Source organism: Cottoperca gobio, chromosome 14 (genome assembly GCF_900634415.1).
Source record: "Cottoperca gobio chromosome 14, fCotGob3.1, whole genome shotgun sequence".
NCBI classification, from domain to species: Eukaryota; Metazoa; Chordata; class Actinopteri; order Perciformes; family Bovichtidae; genus Cottoperca; species Cottoperca gobio.
The window spans coordinates 10,738,999-10,751,891 of NC_041368.1; the positions used below are offsets into that span (position 1 = coordinate 10,738,999).

The 12,893-nt window shown below is 39.3% G+C and overlaps 3 protein-coding genes across 3 annotated transcripts; all 3 read right to left on the minus strand.

Moving 5' to 3' along the window:
- Positions 1–806: 806 nt before the first annotated feature.
- LOC115018758 (olfactory receptor 142-like) lies at positions 807–1,841 on the minus strand. The gene has a single exon (XM_029447964.1). It carries the CDS (start codon positions 1,839–1,841, stop codon positions 807–809), a length of 1,035 nt encoding a protein of 344 aa, XP_029303824.1.
- A 2,312-nt stretch (positions 1,842–4,153) lies between these two features.
- LOC115018759 (olfactory receptor 142-like) lies at positions 4,154–5,188 on the minus strand. The gene has a single exon (XM_029447965.1). The coding sequence runs from the start codon at positions 5,186–5,188 to the stop codon at positions 4,154–4,156; it is 1,035 nt and encodes a 344-aa protein (XP_029303825.1).
- Positions 5,189–7,500: 2,312 nt separating this feature from the next.
- LOC115019271 (olfactory receptor 52D1-like) lies at positions 7,501–8,469 on the minus strand. Its single transcript, XM_029448751.1, has one exon. It carries the CDS (start codon positions 8,467–8,469, stop codon positions 7,501–7,503), a length of 969 nt encoding a protein of 322 aa, XP_029304611.1.
- Between the last annotated feature and the right edge of the window lie 4,424 nt (positions 8,470–12,893).

Below are 12,893 nucleotides of genomic sequence, written 5' to 3' on the forward strand. Positions count from 1 at the left end.
ATTTTCCCCCAAAGTACTTTTTGAATGTTTCAAAAAGAAACATTTGATGAGGGTTTTTTTATATGAACCACATGCATCGTGGTTCATACCAAAAAACCCTAATCAAATACTTATTTTGGAAATCGTGCTTATTAATATTTTCAATAGAGAAGGAAAAAAAGAAGAATGCAATGATGATTAGAAAATCTCAAACAGTGACTGGAAATCGTGTGCTTTATTAATTATAACAAATGATATAAAAGATTATATATAGAGCAATATAATCTGCACACTCTATTAAATTACATACACTTAAAGACTACTTTCACTAAAATGTTATACATTTGATCAGGTCATTGTGGCACTCAGAGCTGACAGAACTGAGTAGGCTATTTATTAAAAAAGACAAAATACTGTATACATCAAAAGTCAAGGAATACTTTCCCAAAAAAATGTACAAATGTATAATTGGTCTATCGATCTATCTTAAAAAACATAAAATGTAGATTGTCATTACCAAAACAAATGCATCAGTAACAAACAGTGGATAGTCATATTAGAGGATTAGATTAGATCGGGCAAAGATGTGTTTCAAAGTTACAGTGATACATTTATTTCAGCAAACCAAATAAAAGTAGTAGTGATCGCTAAAACATACAGTATGTCTTCACAGCATTCCTATAATATAATCCAGTGACCAGGTAGGCACAGACAAATGGACTGAAACAGTACTATATGTGCACAAAGCCTGAGCCTGTTTTTTTTGTTTTAGTAAATGAAATAGCAAATGTGATTAAACAACACGGAAAGGCAGGAGATTCTGCATGTCATGCGTCTCGAGAGGCATCAGTCCTCACATCACCATGCACAACACACTTTGAATGCACCACAGCAACAGCCCTCTTGGCTACATTATTTGTTACTTGCCTGCTTTTTCTGCTGAAAAGCCTGAACAGTCGTGCCCTTATGACGCCAATACTCAAACCGTAGATTGTCGGATTAAGAAGGGGTGGGAATATCAAAAAGTACACAGACAAAAACAATTTAATTTCGTAAGGCAGGTGACTCATGTTGAATCGACTTTGAGCTATTTCTAAAAAGCACCCGATAGTGTAGTTAACTACTGCGAGAATGTGGGGGGTGCAAGTCCGGAGGGCTTTGAGCTTGGATTTGCTGAATGATGATACACATAGCCTCAGGATGTGTGCATATGAATAAAAAATCATGATAATCTGAGGAACTGCATATATACCTACAGATATTAGGCCAACTATATTAGCAATAGATGTATCTGAACAGGCCAGTTTCACCAGTTTGTAATTCATACAGTACACCTGGTCTAGGGTTCTCTCACAAAACCGCAGCTGAACAGTGAACATTAAAACAACGATAAATGCCAGCATGGGGTAAAGCCATGTAAAAACAATGAGTTTAACAATTCTCTGTGACATGATTGTATGATAAAGCAGTGGATAGCAAATAGCTAAATACCTGTCATAACTCATGGCTGCAAGAATTGTGAATTCAATGATGGCATACGTGTGTACAGCATAGATCTGTGTCTGACAAAACGACAGAGATATCTCATACGAATTGGACAGCAAGTTGTTCAGTATTGCTGGCAGTAATGCAGTGCTTCCATACAGACCATTCACAGCCAAGTTACACAGCAAAAAATACATTGGCGCATGCAGAGATTTTTCACAAAATACCACCCAGATTAAAATTAGGTTTTCACCAACAATGGTTATGTAAGTAATCAAGAACAAGGTGAAGTAAACCGGCTTCAAGCTCTCCATTCCATAGTAATCAGATAGATAAAAAGATGTCACTTCAGATACATTTTCCATGCTGATAAACATTGATCATAAAGCATCTAAGGAACCCAGAACACACAATGCTATGTTGCACATTCAGAGCTGAAATAAGTGTCAGCTTTAATTATTATATTTATTGAATTGGTTTTGTCACAGTTACATCAAGGTCATCTGATCTCCAGGTATTGTCCACAGGTCAGGTATTGACTCACTCTCATTACGATAACACTTCCTAATTGCTTCCAAGGGGAATATAAAACATATTGACCGCTAATGAGCATGTTCATTCATTAAGCTGCTTCCCGGGTTCCCTGACTAATTCACAAGGAGTGATTAAAATTGTAAATGTTCAAAGAATTTAAAATAAAGTATTGACAATTGTTCAAAAGGGGAACACACAATGGCTTCTTTTGGAAACAAGGGGTAACATAAAGACAGTATAGATACTGTGCAAATAAAATTCAAAGCAGGAAAATTAGAAATAAATATTTTTGTTATTAACCAAAACAAAAGCATCAACAAACAAACATGGTCTCAAGAAATACCCCATTGTAGTATTTAGTATTGCCAACAATGGTAAAATGTGTGTGAAACAAAAGCTGTGTCACCATCTATCTGTTTGCTGCTGTGAGGTCAAAAGGTCAAACTCATAGGTCAGACTCAATGAGGAGAAAATTAATTGGGTTGGACATTTAAATCTGGCCTTCACAATGAGTTTAGCTAAGCAGCCTTTGTTTAACTAGCATTGGGTTTGGCATTAAGTTGTACTGTTGAGGAAAAAGTATTTTCTTCGGGCCAGAAGTGAAGTCTGGACCTCTTCCTCGAACACTTTAAATCTTATAAGCGATTGAAGTTCTGGGAGTCTTAAAGTTATAACAGACTCAAAAGAAGTTCACTATTAGATTTAATTGTACTTATAATATTCTTAATCACTTCTATTAATTTGAGCATTTAAGAATCACCTTTATAACATTCAGTCTCTGTGTCACCTACTTCACTCCTTGGTTTGAACACAGAAAGTTGGGGAGATGAAAAGGCCTGCTGATTCTCAACCTACTTGACACTGTCATATGAGGAACATGTAGGCGGCCTCAGCCTCACACTCATTTTACAGATTAAAATGTCCAACAATGGTTTTGTATTTTTTGCCATTGTTGTAGCCTAAAGGAACTGCAGTAATACAGGCTATATGATCAAGTAGCCTATACATGTTTCTCCATATCATACATTCAGTGTGAGGGGATGTAAATAACTTTTATGCCATGTTTTTATGTTTTGTGTCAGTCGGCATTTTGAGATAGATTCTTGATCCAGTTGTCCCAGATAAATAATGAAAGAATGAATGAAAAGAATAATAATAAGATTTGGATGCTACTTTAGTAGAGGTCCCACAAATAATATTCAGTAATATAATGTTATTGTATTTATAAGCACACATGATTGAGCACATACATATTTGTTTTTCATTGTTTGTGGGGAAGAAGATTATCATTTCAACTTTAAGCAACCTATTACATCATGCATGTAGTCATTGAAAAGTAAGTAAATGTATTTTCCCCCAAAGTACTTTTTGAATGTTTCAAAAAGAAACATTTGATGAGGGTTTTTTTATATGAACCACATGCATCGTGGTTCATATCAAAAAACCCTAATCAAATACTTATTTTGGAAATCGTGCTTATTAATATTTTCAATAGAGAAGGAAAAAAAGAAGAATGCAATGATGATTAGAAAATCTCAAACAGTGACTGGAAATCGTGTGCTTTATTAATTATAACAAATGATATAAACGATTATATATAGAGCAATATAATCTGCACACTCTATTAAATTACATACACTTAAAGACTACTTTCACTAAAATGTTATACATTTGATCAGGTCATTGTGGCACTCAGAGCTGACAGAACTGAGTAGGCTATTTATTAAAAAAGATTAAATACTGTATACATCAAAAGTCAAGGAATACTTTACCAAAACAATGTACAAATGTATAATTGGTCTATCGATCTATCTTAAAAAACATAAAATGTTAGATTGTCATTACCAAAACAAATGCATCAGTAACAAACAGTGGATAGTCATATTAGAGGATTAGAACAGATCGGGCAAAGATGTGTTTCAAAGTTACAGTGATACATTTGTTTCAGCAAACCAAATAAAAGTAGTAGTGATCGCTGAAACATACAGTATGTCTTCACAGCATTCCTATAATATAATCCAGTGACCAGGTAGGCACAGACAAATGGACTGAAACAGTACTATATGTGCACAAAGCCTGAGCCTGATCGTTTTGTTTTAGTAAATGAAATAGCAAATGTGATTAAACAACACGGAAAGGCAGGAGATTCTGCATGTCATGCGTCTCGAGAGGCATCAGTCCTCACATCACCATGCACGACACACTTTGAATGCACCACAGCAACAGCCCTCTTGGCTACATTATTTGTTACTTGCTTGCTTTTTCTGCTGAAAAGCCTGAACAGTCGTGCCCTTATGACGCCAATACTCAAACCGTAGATTGTCGGATTAAGAAGGGGTGGGAATATCAAATAGTACAGAGACAAAAACAATTTCATTTCGTAAGGCAGGTGACTCATGTTGAATCGACTTTGTGCTATTTCTAAAAAGCACCCGATAGTGTAGTTAACTACTGCGAGAATGTGGGGGGTGCAAGTCCGGAGGGCTTTGAGCTTGGATTTGCTGAATGATGATACACATAGCCTCAGGATGTGTGCATATGAATAAAAAATCATGATAATCTGAGGAACTGTATATACACCTACAGATATTAGGCCAACTATATTAGCAATAGATGTATCTGAACAGGCCAGTTTCACCAGTTTGTAATTCATACAGTACACCTGGTCTAGGGTTCTCTCACAAAACCGCAGCTGAACAGTGAAAATTAAAACAACGATAAATGCCAGCATGGGGTAAAGCCATGTAAATACAATGAGTTTAACAATTCTCTGTGACATGATTGTATGATAAAGCAGTGGATAGCAAATAGCTAAATACCTGTCATAACTCATGGCTGCAAGAATTGTGAATTCAATGATGGCATACGTGTGTACAGCATAGATCTGTGTCTGACAAAACGACAGAGATATCTCATACGAATTGGACAGCAAGTTGTTCAGTACTGCTGGCAGTAATGCAGTGCTTCCATACAGACCATTCACAGCCAAGTTACACAGCAAAAAATACATTGGCGCATGCAGAGATTTTTCACAAAATACCACCCAGATTAAAACTAGGTTTTCACCAACAATGGTTATGTAAGTAATCAAGAACAAGGTGAAGTAAACCGGCTTCAAGCTCTCCATTCCATAGTAATCAGATAGATAAATAGATGTCACTTCAGATACATTTTCCATGCTGATAAACATTGATCATAAAGCATCTAAGGAACCCATAACACACAGTGCTATGTTGCACATTCTGAGCTGAAATAAGTGTCAGCTTTAATTATTATATTTATTGAATTGGTTTTGTCACAGTTACATCAAGGTCATCTGATCTCCAGGTATTGTCCACAGGTCAGGTATTGACTCACTCTCATTACGATAACACTTCCTAATTGCTTCCAAGGGGAATATAAAACATATTGACCGCTAATGAGCATGTTTATTCATTAAGCTGCTTCCCGGGTTCCCTGACTAATTCACAAGGAGTGATTAAAATTGTAAATGTTCAAAGAATTTAAAATAAAGTATTGACAATTGTTCAAAAGGGGAACACACAATGGCTTCTTTTGGAAACAAGGGGTAACATAAAGACAGTATAGATACTCTGCAAATAAAATTCAAAGCAGGAAAATTAGACATAAATATTTTTGTTATTAACCAAAACAAAAGCATCAACAAACAAACATGGTCTCAAGAAATACCCCATTGTAGTATTTAGTATAGCCAACAATGGTAAAATGTGTGTGAAACAAAAGCTGTGTCACCATCTATCTGTTTGCTGCTGTGAGGTTAAAAGGTCAAACTCATAGGTCAGACTCAATGAGGAGAAAATTAATTGGGTTGGATATTTAAATCTGGCCTTCACAATGAGTTTAGCTAAGCAGCCTTTGTTTAACTAGCATTGGGTTTGGCATTAAGTTGTACTGTTGAGGAAAAAGTATTTTCTTCGGGCCAGAAGTGAAGTCTGGACCTCTTCCTCGAACACTTTAAATCTTATAAGCGATTGAAGTTCTGGTAGTCTTAAAGTTATAACAGATTCAAAAGAAGTTCACTGGAGAAGAACAAAGTTAGATACAATAGACTAGAGTTTATTCTTATATGAAAATAAGAAATCACCCGTAGTTACAGCCGGCTGTGTTCTCCTCTTATACACCTTTGCCCACACTTCTATGACAACACTGAGGCCAAAAGGTCACTCATTTCCCATCGTCATATTCTCCCGTGTCAGCATTCTACAATAAATTGTCTTCTTTCCATTCCCTTTGATCTAACCCCTGTGTCTTCATGACATCTCCATACATAAGGCTTATCTAGCCTGTGTGAGGGATGCTTACTGGGTTGTCATGCGAGTCGTATGCCCTCTCTACAGGCGCATGTCACTCCCTTATCTCCTTCGCTATATGCTAAGGGTCTCATAAATATGTCCTTTATGGGTTAACTTGGGGCCTTCTTTTTCCTCCTATATGCTTAGCACTTTTACTATGGCCTTCAAACCTGCACTGCGTACAACGTGCTGTGCTGGCATAAACCAGATTGAGCATATTGAATATCACACGTTATTGAATATTACACATTATTATCATATATGTTAGGTACATAGTACTTGCTTTGTGCTGAAAACGTTTTACAATTTTGTCACTAAAGAGTGATTTAAGAGATGAAAACAGTAGTGAGGTAGAGCAAGATCACACGTTACATGTCATCCTAAATAAACTTCCACAATAGTGATGAACAACTGGCTGCTTAAACAAAATACAGTTTTGATCATGTATTTCCTCTTGAAACAAATATACAGTACATGTGTTAATTTTGTTGATAAAAAGTACCCCCAAAATGATATATATATTCTTTTATTTCAGGTACAGTGCACAATTACACACTACGCACAAATGCAGCACAACAAATAACAAGCAATTATGTGAAATGAAGAGGACAAGGGATGAATTTCTGTTTTAGGTCTGAAAGTTCTCTCTGTAATTTTCAACTTTCTGCCTGGTAATATTAAAAAATTATTAGGTCTAAAAGTCTTTCAACAAGATACTTTTAAACTTTCTCAAAGTGAAAAGTGCAGGGAGGATCAATTAAGACTAAAATACAATCCTGCACAGAAAGATATTGCATACTGTACATCGTTCATACTTATTATATATTTAATTATTTAGTATCATAAATATGAGTTAACACAAAAGCAATACATATCATCCAATTCAACAACAGTATGCTTAAAAATATGCCTTTCTGTTTCCCACTTCCAAATTTGAACCAAAGCTTTAAATGACAAGATCTATATTTAATTGTGTTTTATCTTCACCACATTAACAATAAATATAGTAATGGCAAGAAAAAAGGACAATAAAGGTTGAGGGAACCCAGATAGTGAGAGTAAATACTTCATCAGGAGCTTTACTAAGAAATGTTGTTGTTTACAATCTAAGGGTTTTGTCCTGCAGAATTGTGTGTGAAACACTAATAATTATAACTGCCACTACAATTTGAAATAGTTTAGTCCGTATTTAAGCTACAATCATTGCCTTTACTAAATTTGTTGACATAATCTTGTACCTAATAAACAGTTTTAGTATATGAACTCTTACTATTTGAGTACCGAGTCCATACAGCACTGGGTTTGCAATTGGTGGAATGAAGATAAAGTATAAAGACAGGAAGATCCGTGCCTCAACAGAAACATGACTCATCTTAAATCTACTTTGGATGATTTCAAAAAGGCAGCCAATGGTGTAATTTAGCAAAGATAATAAATGTGGAATACATGTTTTAAGAGCATTTATCTGGGACTCTCTTGCTAATTTCCTACATTCTCTTGAAATTTGTACATAAGAGAAAACAATCATCAGTACCTGAGGCATAATTAAAACCGGAAGTAGTACAAGTCCCACCGAACTTATGTAAGATGTGTTACTATTTGAACATGCATTTTTGACCAGCTCCATGTTCACGCAGTATAGTTTTGGCATGACTTTTCCACAGAAGCTCAGCTGCAGGGTTAGTGAGTAAAAACATCCAAACACAATGAGTGGGTACAGACTTGCTAATGCAACAAGCTTGCTTATCTTTGAATTAGACATGATGCTGTGGTAATGTAGGGGGAAACAGATGGCAGCATATCTGTCGTATCCCATCACGGCTAAAATACAAAACTCAGCAGTTGCATATGTGTGGAGGAAATAAACTTGAGCCATACACCATTTCACAATTATTTCATGAGTCTCAGACATGAGCACAGCCATGATCGCAGGTAACAATGCAGTACTGCCATATAGTTCATTGATGGATAACATGCATGTGAACATATTCATAGGTTGATGCAACTCTTTGTTTTGGTGTATGAGAGTAATAAGCAGGGAATTCAAAATGAGAATAATGAAATAGATAAGGAGGAAAACAGCAAATAGCCCGTGTTTGTAGTTTTCCATGGCAGTGTATGCAGTCATTGTAAACGTTAAGGCTGTCATGTTGTCCATGTTTCAATTCAATTCTGAAAAGAAAATTACACAATTTTACCACAATTCTACTTGCATAGACACCAAACATTAAGGTTCATTTGATTTTAATGTATTACTTAATAATAATTACATATCTGTCAAAGTTACTAATTACAGTACAGACACAATTCGAAAACCTTGAGTCTACATTTACTTGCATTACCCTCCTCTCCATGCAGCTTGCGCAATGTGCCGCTGAAGGCTCGCGTGGTCTTTTAACATTGCATCAATGTGTTGTTACCACGGTTACCAAAGTTTGTGACTTCTCTTGAACTCCTTCACAAGTTAGGAAAACACAAGAAATGGCTGATGTTGATTTATACACTTTTGCAAAGGTGCACATATGAATGATTAAATAGGCTTACAAAACCTCCTGTCCAGATTCTACATTACATTCAGAAATATGTTTAGTGCTGCACATTGAATTGAAGTCAAACTTCCACTTTCCATAAAATACAAAAGTCTCACATTAAGTCCGGCAAAAGGCTGCAAAAATCCCTCAATGCATCAACAAGGTTTCTGAACCTCTGGAAGTTGCTTGCCTTGTTCACATATTAACTACAAGTGTCTTGTAATCTGGATTTAAATTAAACATTTTGGAGGTTATTGGGATAATTGAAGGCAGATTTCATATTTTTATACTCATATTTTATCATATATTATACCTCTTACAAGATGGAGAACATACCAGTGGGCCCTCATGTATCTACCTTGGAATAACTTGACTTAGCCTATTTTTTACACTTCTATAGTCTTAGTGATGTGAAAGAACAATACAAGAGAACTGTATCAGAACGATTACATTACATTACAGCTCATTTAACTGACACTTTTGTCCAAAGTGACAATATATAATAATAATATAATCTAACATATATTTGTTAGATTACTGTTAGTGTACTACGTAAATAACTATAAATTAAAAAAAAATATATTATTTGTTTAAATATGAAGACTTTTGAAGAATAAAAAATGATATCATGATAATTTAAATGTATTAATCTGTAAACTTTTCACAGACCCCACTTTGAGAATCACCGGTTTAAAAGGTAGCACAGCTGGTATACCCTTGAATGCACCATGCAAAGTAATTACTACGTCAGACTGTGCAGTACACAGCATATCACAATGTGTTTTAGTGACTGTAAGCCACAAACGACTGCTAGACAGTCATTCCTGACTCTGTAGTAGGGATGAGCAATATATCGTTAGCGTGATATGAGACTAGATATCGTCTTAGATTTTTTTGGAAACAAGGGGTAACATAAAGACAGTATAGATACTCTGCAAATAAAATAAAAAGCAGGAAAATTAGAAATAAATATTTTTGCTATTAACTAAAACAAAAGCATCAACAAACAAACATGGTCTCAAGAAATACCCCATTGTAGTGTTTAGTATAGCCAACAATGGTAAAATGTGTGTGAAACAAAAGCTGTGTCACCATCTATCTGTTTGCTGCGGTGAGGTCAAAAGGTCAAACTCATAGGTCAGACTCAATGAGGAGAAAATGAATTGGGTTGGACATTTAAATCTGGCCTTCACAATGAGCTTAGCTAAGCAGCCTTTGTTTAACTAGCATTGGGTTTAGCATTAAGTTGTACTGTTGAGGAAAAAGTATTTTCTTCGGGCCAGAAGTGAAGTCTGGACCTCTTCCTCGAACACTTTAAATCTTATAAGCGATTGAAGTTCTGGGAGTCTTAAAGTTATAACAGACTCAAAAGAAGTTCACTATTAGATTTAATTGTACTTATAATATTCTTAATCACTTCTATTAATTTGAGCATTTAAGAATCACCTTTATAACATTCAGTCTCTGTGTCACCTACTTCACTCCTTGGTTTGAACACAGAAAGTTGGGGAGTTTCCATGGTTTGAATAAGGAATAACGACTTCATGAAAGAAAGGGAAAGGAAAGGAGAGACCCTTCCCGGAGGAAGCCCGGGGCCCCCGGGCAGCAGAGGCTGGCTCTGGGGACAGTGGAACGTCACCTCTCTGTGGGGGAAGGAGCCGGAACTAGTGCGGGAGGTGAATCGCTACCAGTTGGATCTGGTGGGGCTTACCTCCACGCACAGTCTTGGCTCTGGAACCGTACTCCTGGATAGAGGTTGGACTCTATTCTTCTCCGGAGTTGCCCAAGGTGTGAGGCGTCGGGCCGGGGTGGGGATACTCAATAGCCCCCGGCTGAGCGCCGCTACGTTGGAGTTTATCCCGGTAGACGAGAGGGTCGCCTCCCTACGCCTTCGGGTTATGGGGGGGAAAACTCTGACTGTTGTTTGTGCCTATGCCCCAAACCACAGTTCTGAGTATTCGGCCTTCTTGGAGACCCTGAATGGAGCCCTGCAGGGGGCTCCAGTAGGGGACTCCGTAGTCTTGCTGGGAGACTTCAACGCACACGTGGGAAACGATGGAGACACCTGGAGAGGCGTGATTGAGAGGAAGGGCCTCCCTGATCTAAACCCGAACGGTCGTTTGTTGTTGGACTTCTGTGCTAGTCATGGAATGGCCATAACAAACACCATGTTCGAACATAAGGATGCTTATAAGTGCACGTGGTACCAGAGCATCCTAGGCCAAAGGTCAATGATTGATTTCGTAATCGTATCATCTGATCTGAGGCCGCATGTTTTGGACACTCGGGTGAAGAGAGGGGCGGAGCTGTCGACTGATCACCATCTAGTGGTGAGTTGGATCAAGGGGTGGGGGAAGACTCTGGACAGACCTGGTAAACCCAAACGGGTAGTGCAGGTGAACTTGGAACGTCTGGAGGAAGCCCCTGTCCTGGGGATCTTTAACTCACACCTCCGGCGGAGCTTTTCAGCCATCCCTGTGGAGGTTGGAGGCATTGAACCTGAATGGGCGATGTTCAAAACCTCTATTGCTGAAGCTGTGGTGATGAGTTGTGGTCTCAAGGTCTTAGGTGCCTCAAGGGGCGGTAACCCTCGAACACCGTGGTGGACCCTGGTGGTCAGGGAAGCCGTCCGACTGAAGAAGGAGTCCTTCCGGGTTATGTTATCCGGGTGGACTCCGGAAACAGTTGCAGGGTATCGAAGGACTAGAAGGGCAGCAGCTTCTGCCGTGTCAGAGGCAAAGCAGCGGGTGTGGGAGAAGTTCGGAGAAGCTATGGAGAAGGACTTTCGGTCGGCACCAAGGTGCTTCTGGAAAACCATCCGGCACCTCAGGAGGGGGAAGCGAGGAACCATCCAAGCTGTGTACAGCAAGGGTGGGACCCTGCTGACTTCAACTGAGAAGGTTATCGGCCGGTGGAAGGAGCACTTTGAGGAACTCCTGAATCCGACTAACACGCCCTCTATGGTTGAGGCAGAGCTGGAAGCTGATGGGGGATCATCGTCAATTTCCCTGATGGAAGTCACTGAGGTAGTCAAACAACTCCACAGTGGCAAAGCCGCAGGGGTTGATGAGATCTGTCCAGAAATGCTGAAGGCTTTGGGTGTTGAGGGGCTGTCTTGGTTGACACGCCTCGTCAACATTGCGTGGAAGTCTGGGACAGTGCCTAGGGGTTGGCAGACCGGGGTGGTGGTTCCCCCTATTTAAAAAGGGGGACCAGAGAGTGTGTGCCAACTACAGGGATATCCCTGGTAAAGTCTACTCCAAGGTACTGGAAAGGAGGGTTCGGCCGGTAGTCGAACCTCTGATTGAAGAGGAACAATGCGGATTCCGTCCTGGTCCTGGAACAACAGACCAACTCTTTACTCTTGCAAGGATCCTGGAGGGGGCCTGGGAGTACGCCCATCCGGTCTACATGTGTTTTGTGGATCTGGAGAAGGCGTATGACCGGGTCCCCCGGGTGATACTGTGGGAGGTGCTGCGGGAGTATGGAGTGAGGGGGTCACTTTTGAGGGCCATCCAATCCCTGTATGCTCAAAGCGAGAGTTGTGTCCGGATACTCGGCAGTAAGTCGGACTCGTTTCCCGTGAATGTTGGCCTCCGCCAGGGCTGCGCTTTATCACCAATCCTGTTCGTGATTTTCATGGATAGGATATCGAGGCGTAATCGTGGAGGAGAGGGGTTGCAGTTCGGTGACCTGAGGATCTCATCACTGCTCTTTGCAGATGATGTGGTCCTTATGGCATCATCGGTCTGTGACCTTCAACAGTCACTGGATCGGTTCGCAGCCGAGTGTGCAGCGGTTGGGATGAGGATCAGCACCTCCAAATCTGAGGCCATGGCTCCCAGCAGGAAACCGGTGGATTGCCTACTCCGGGTAGGGAATGAGCCATTACCCCAAGTGAAGGAGTTCAAGTACCTCGGGGTCTTGTTCGCGAGTGAGGGGACAATGGAGCGAGAGATTGGCCGGAGAATCGGAGCAGCGGAGGCGGTATTACAGTCACTTTACCGCAGTGTTGTGACGAAAAGAGAGCTGAGCCAGAAGGCAAAGCTCT

What these genes read in the sequence shown, in the direction of transcription:
- LOC115018759 (XM_029447965.1), bottom strand. Translation starts at nt 5,188, where the DNA reads ATGTTTATCAGCATGGAAAATGTATCTGAAGTGACATCTATTTATCTA.
- LOC115019271 (XM_029448751.1), bottom strand. Translation starts at nt 8,469, where the DNA reads ATGGACAACATGACAGCCTTAACGTTTACAATGACTGCATACACTGCC.
- LOC115018758 (XM_029447964.1), bottom strand. Translation starts at nt 1,841, where the DNA reads ATGTTTATCAGCATGGAAAATGTATCTGAAGTGACATCTTTTTATCTA.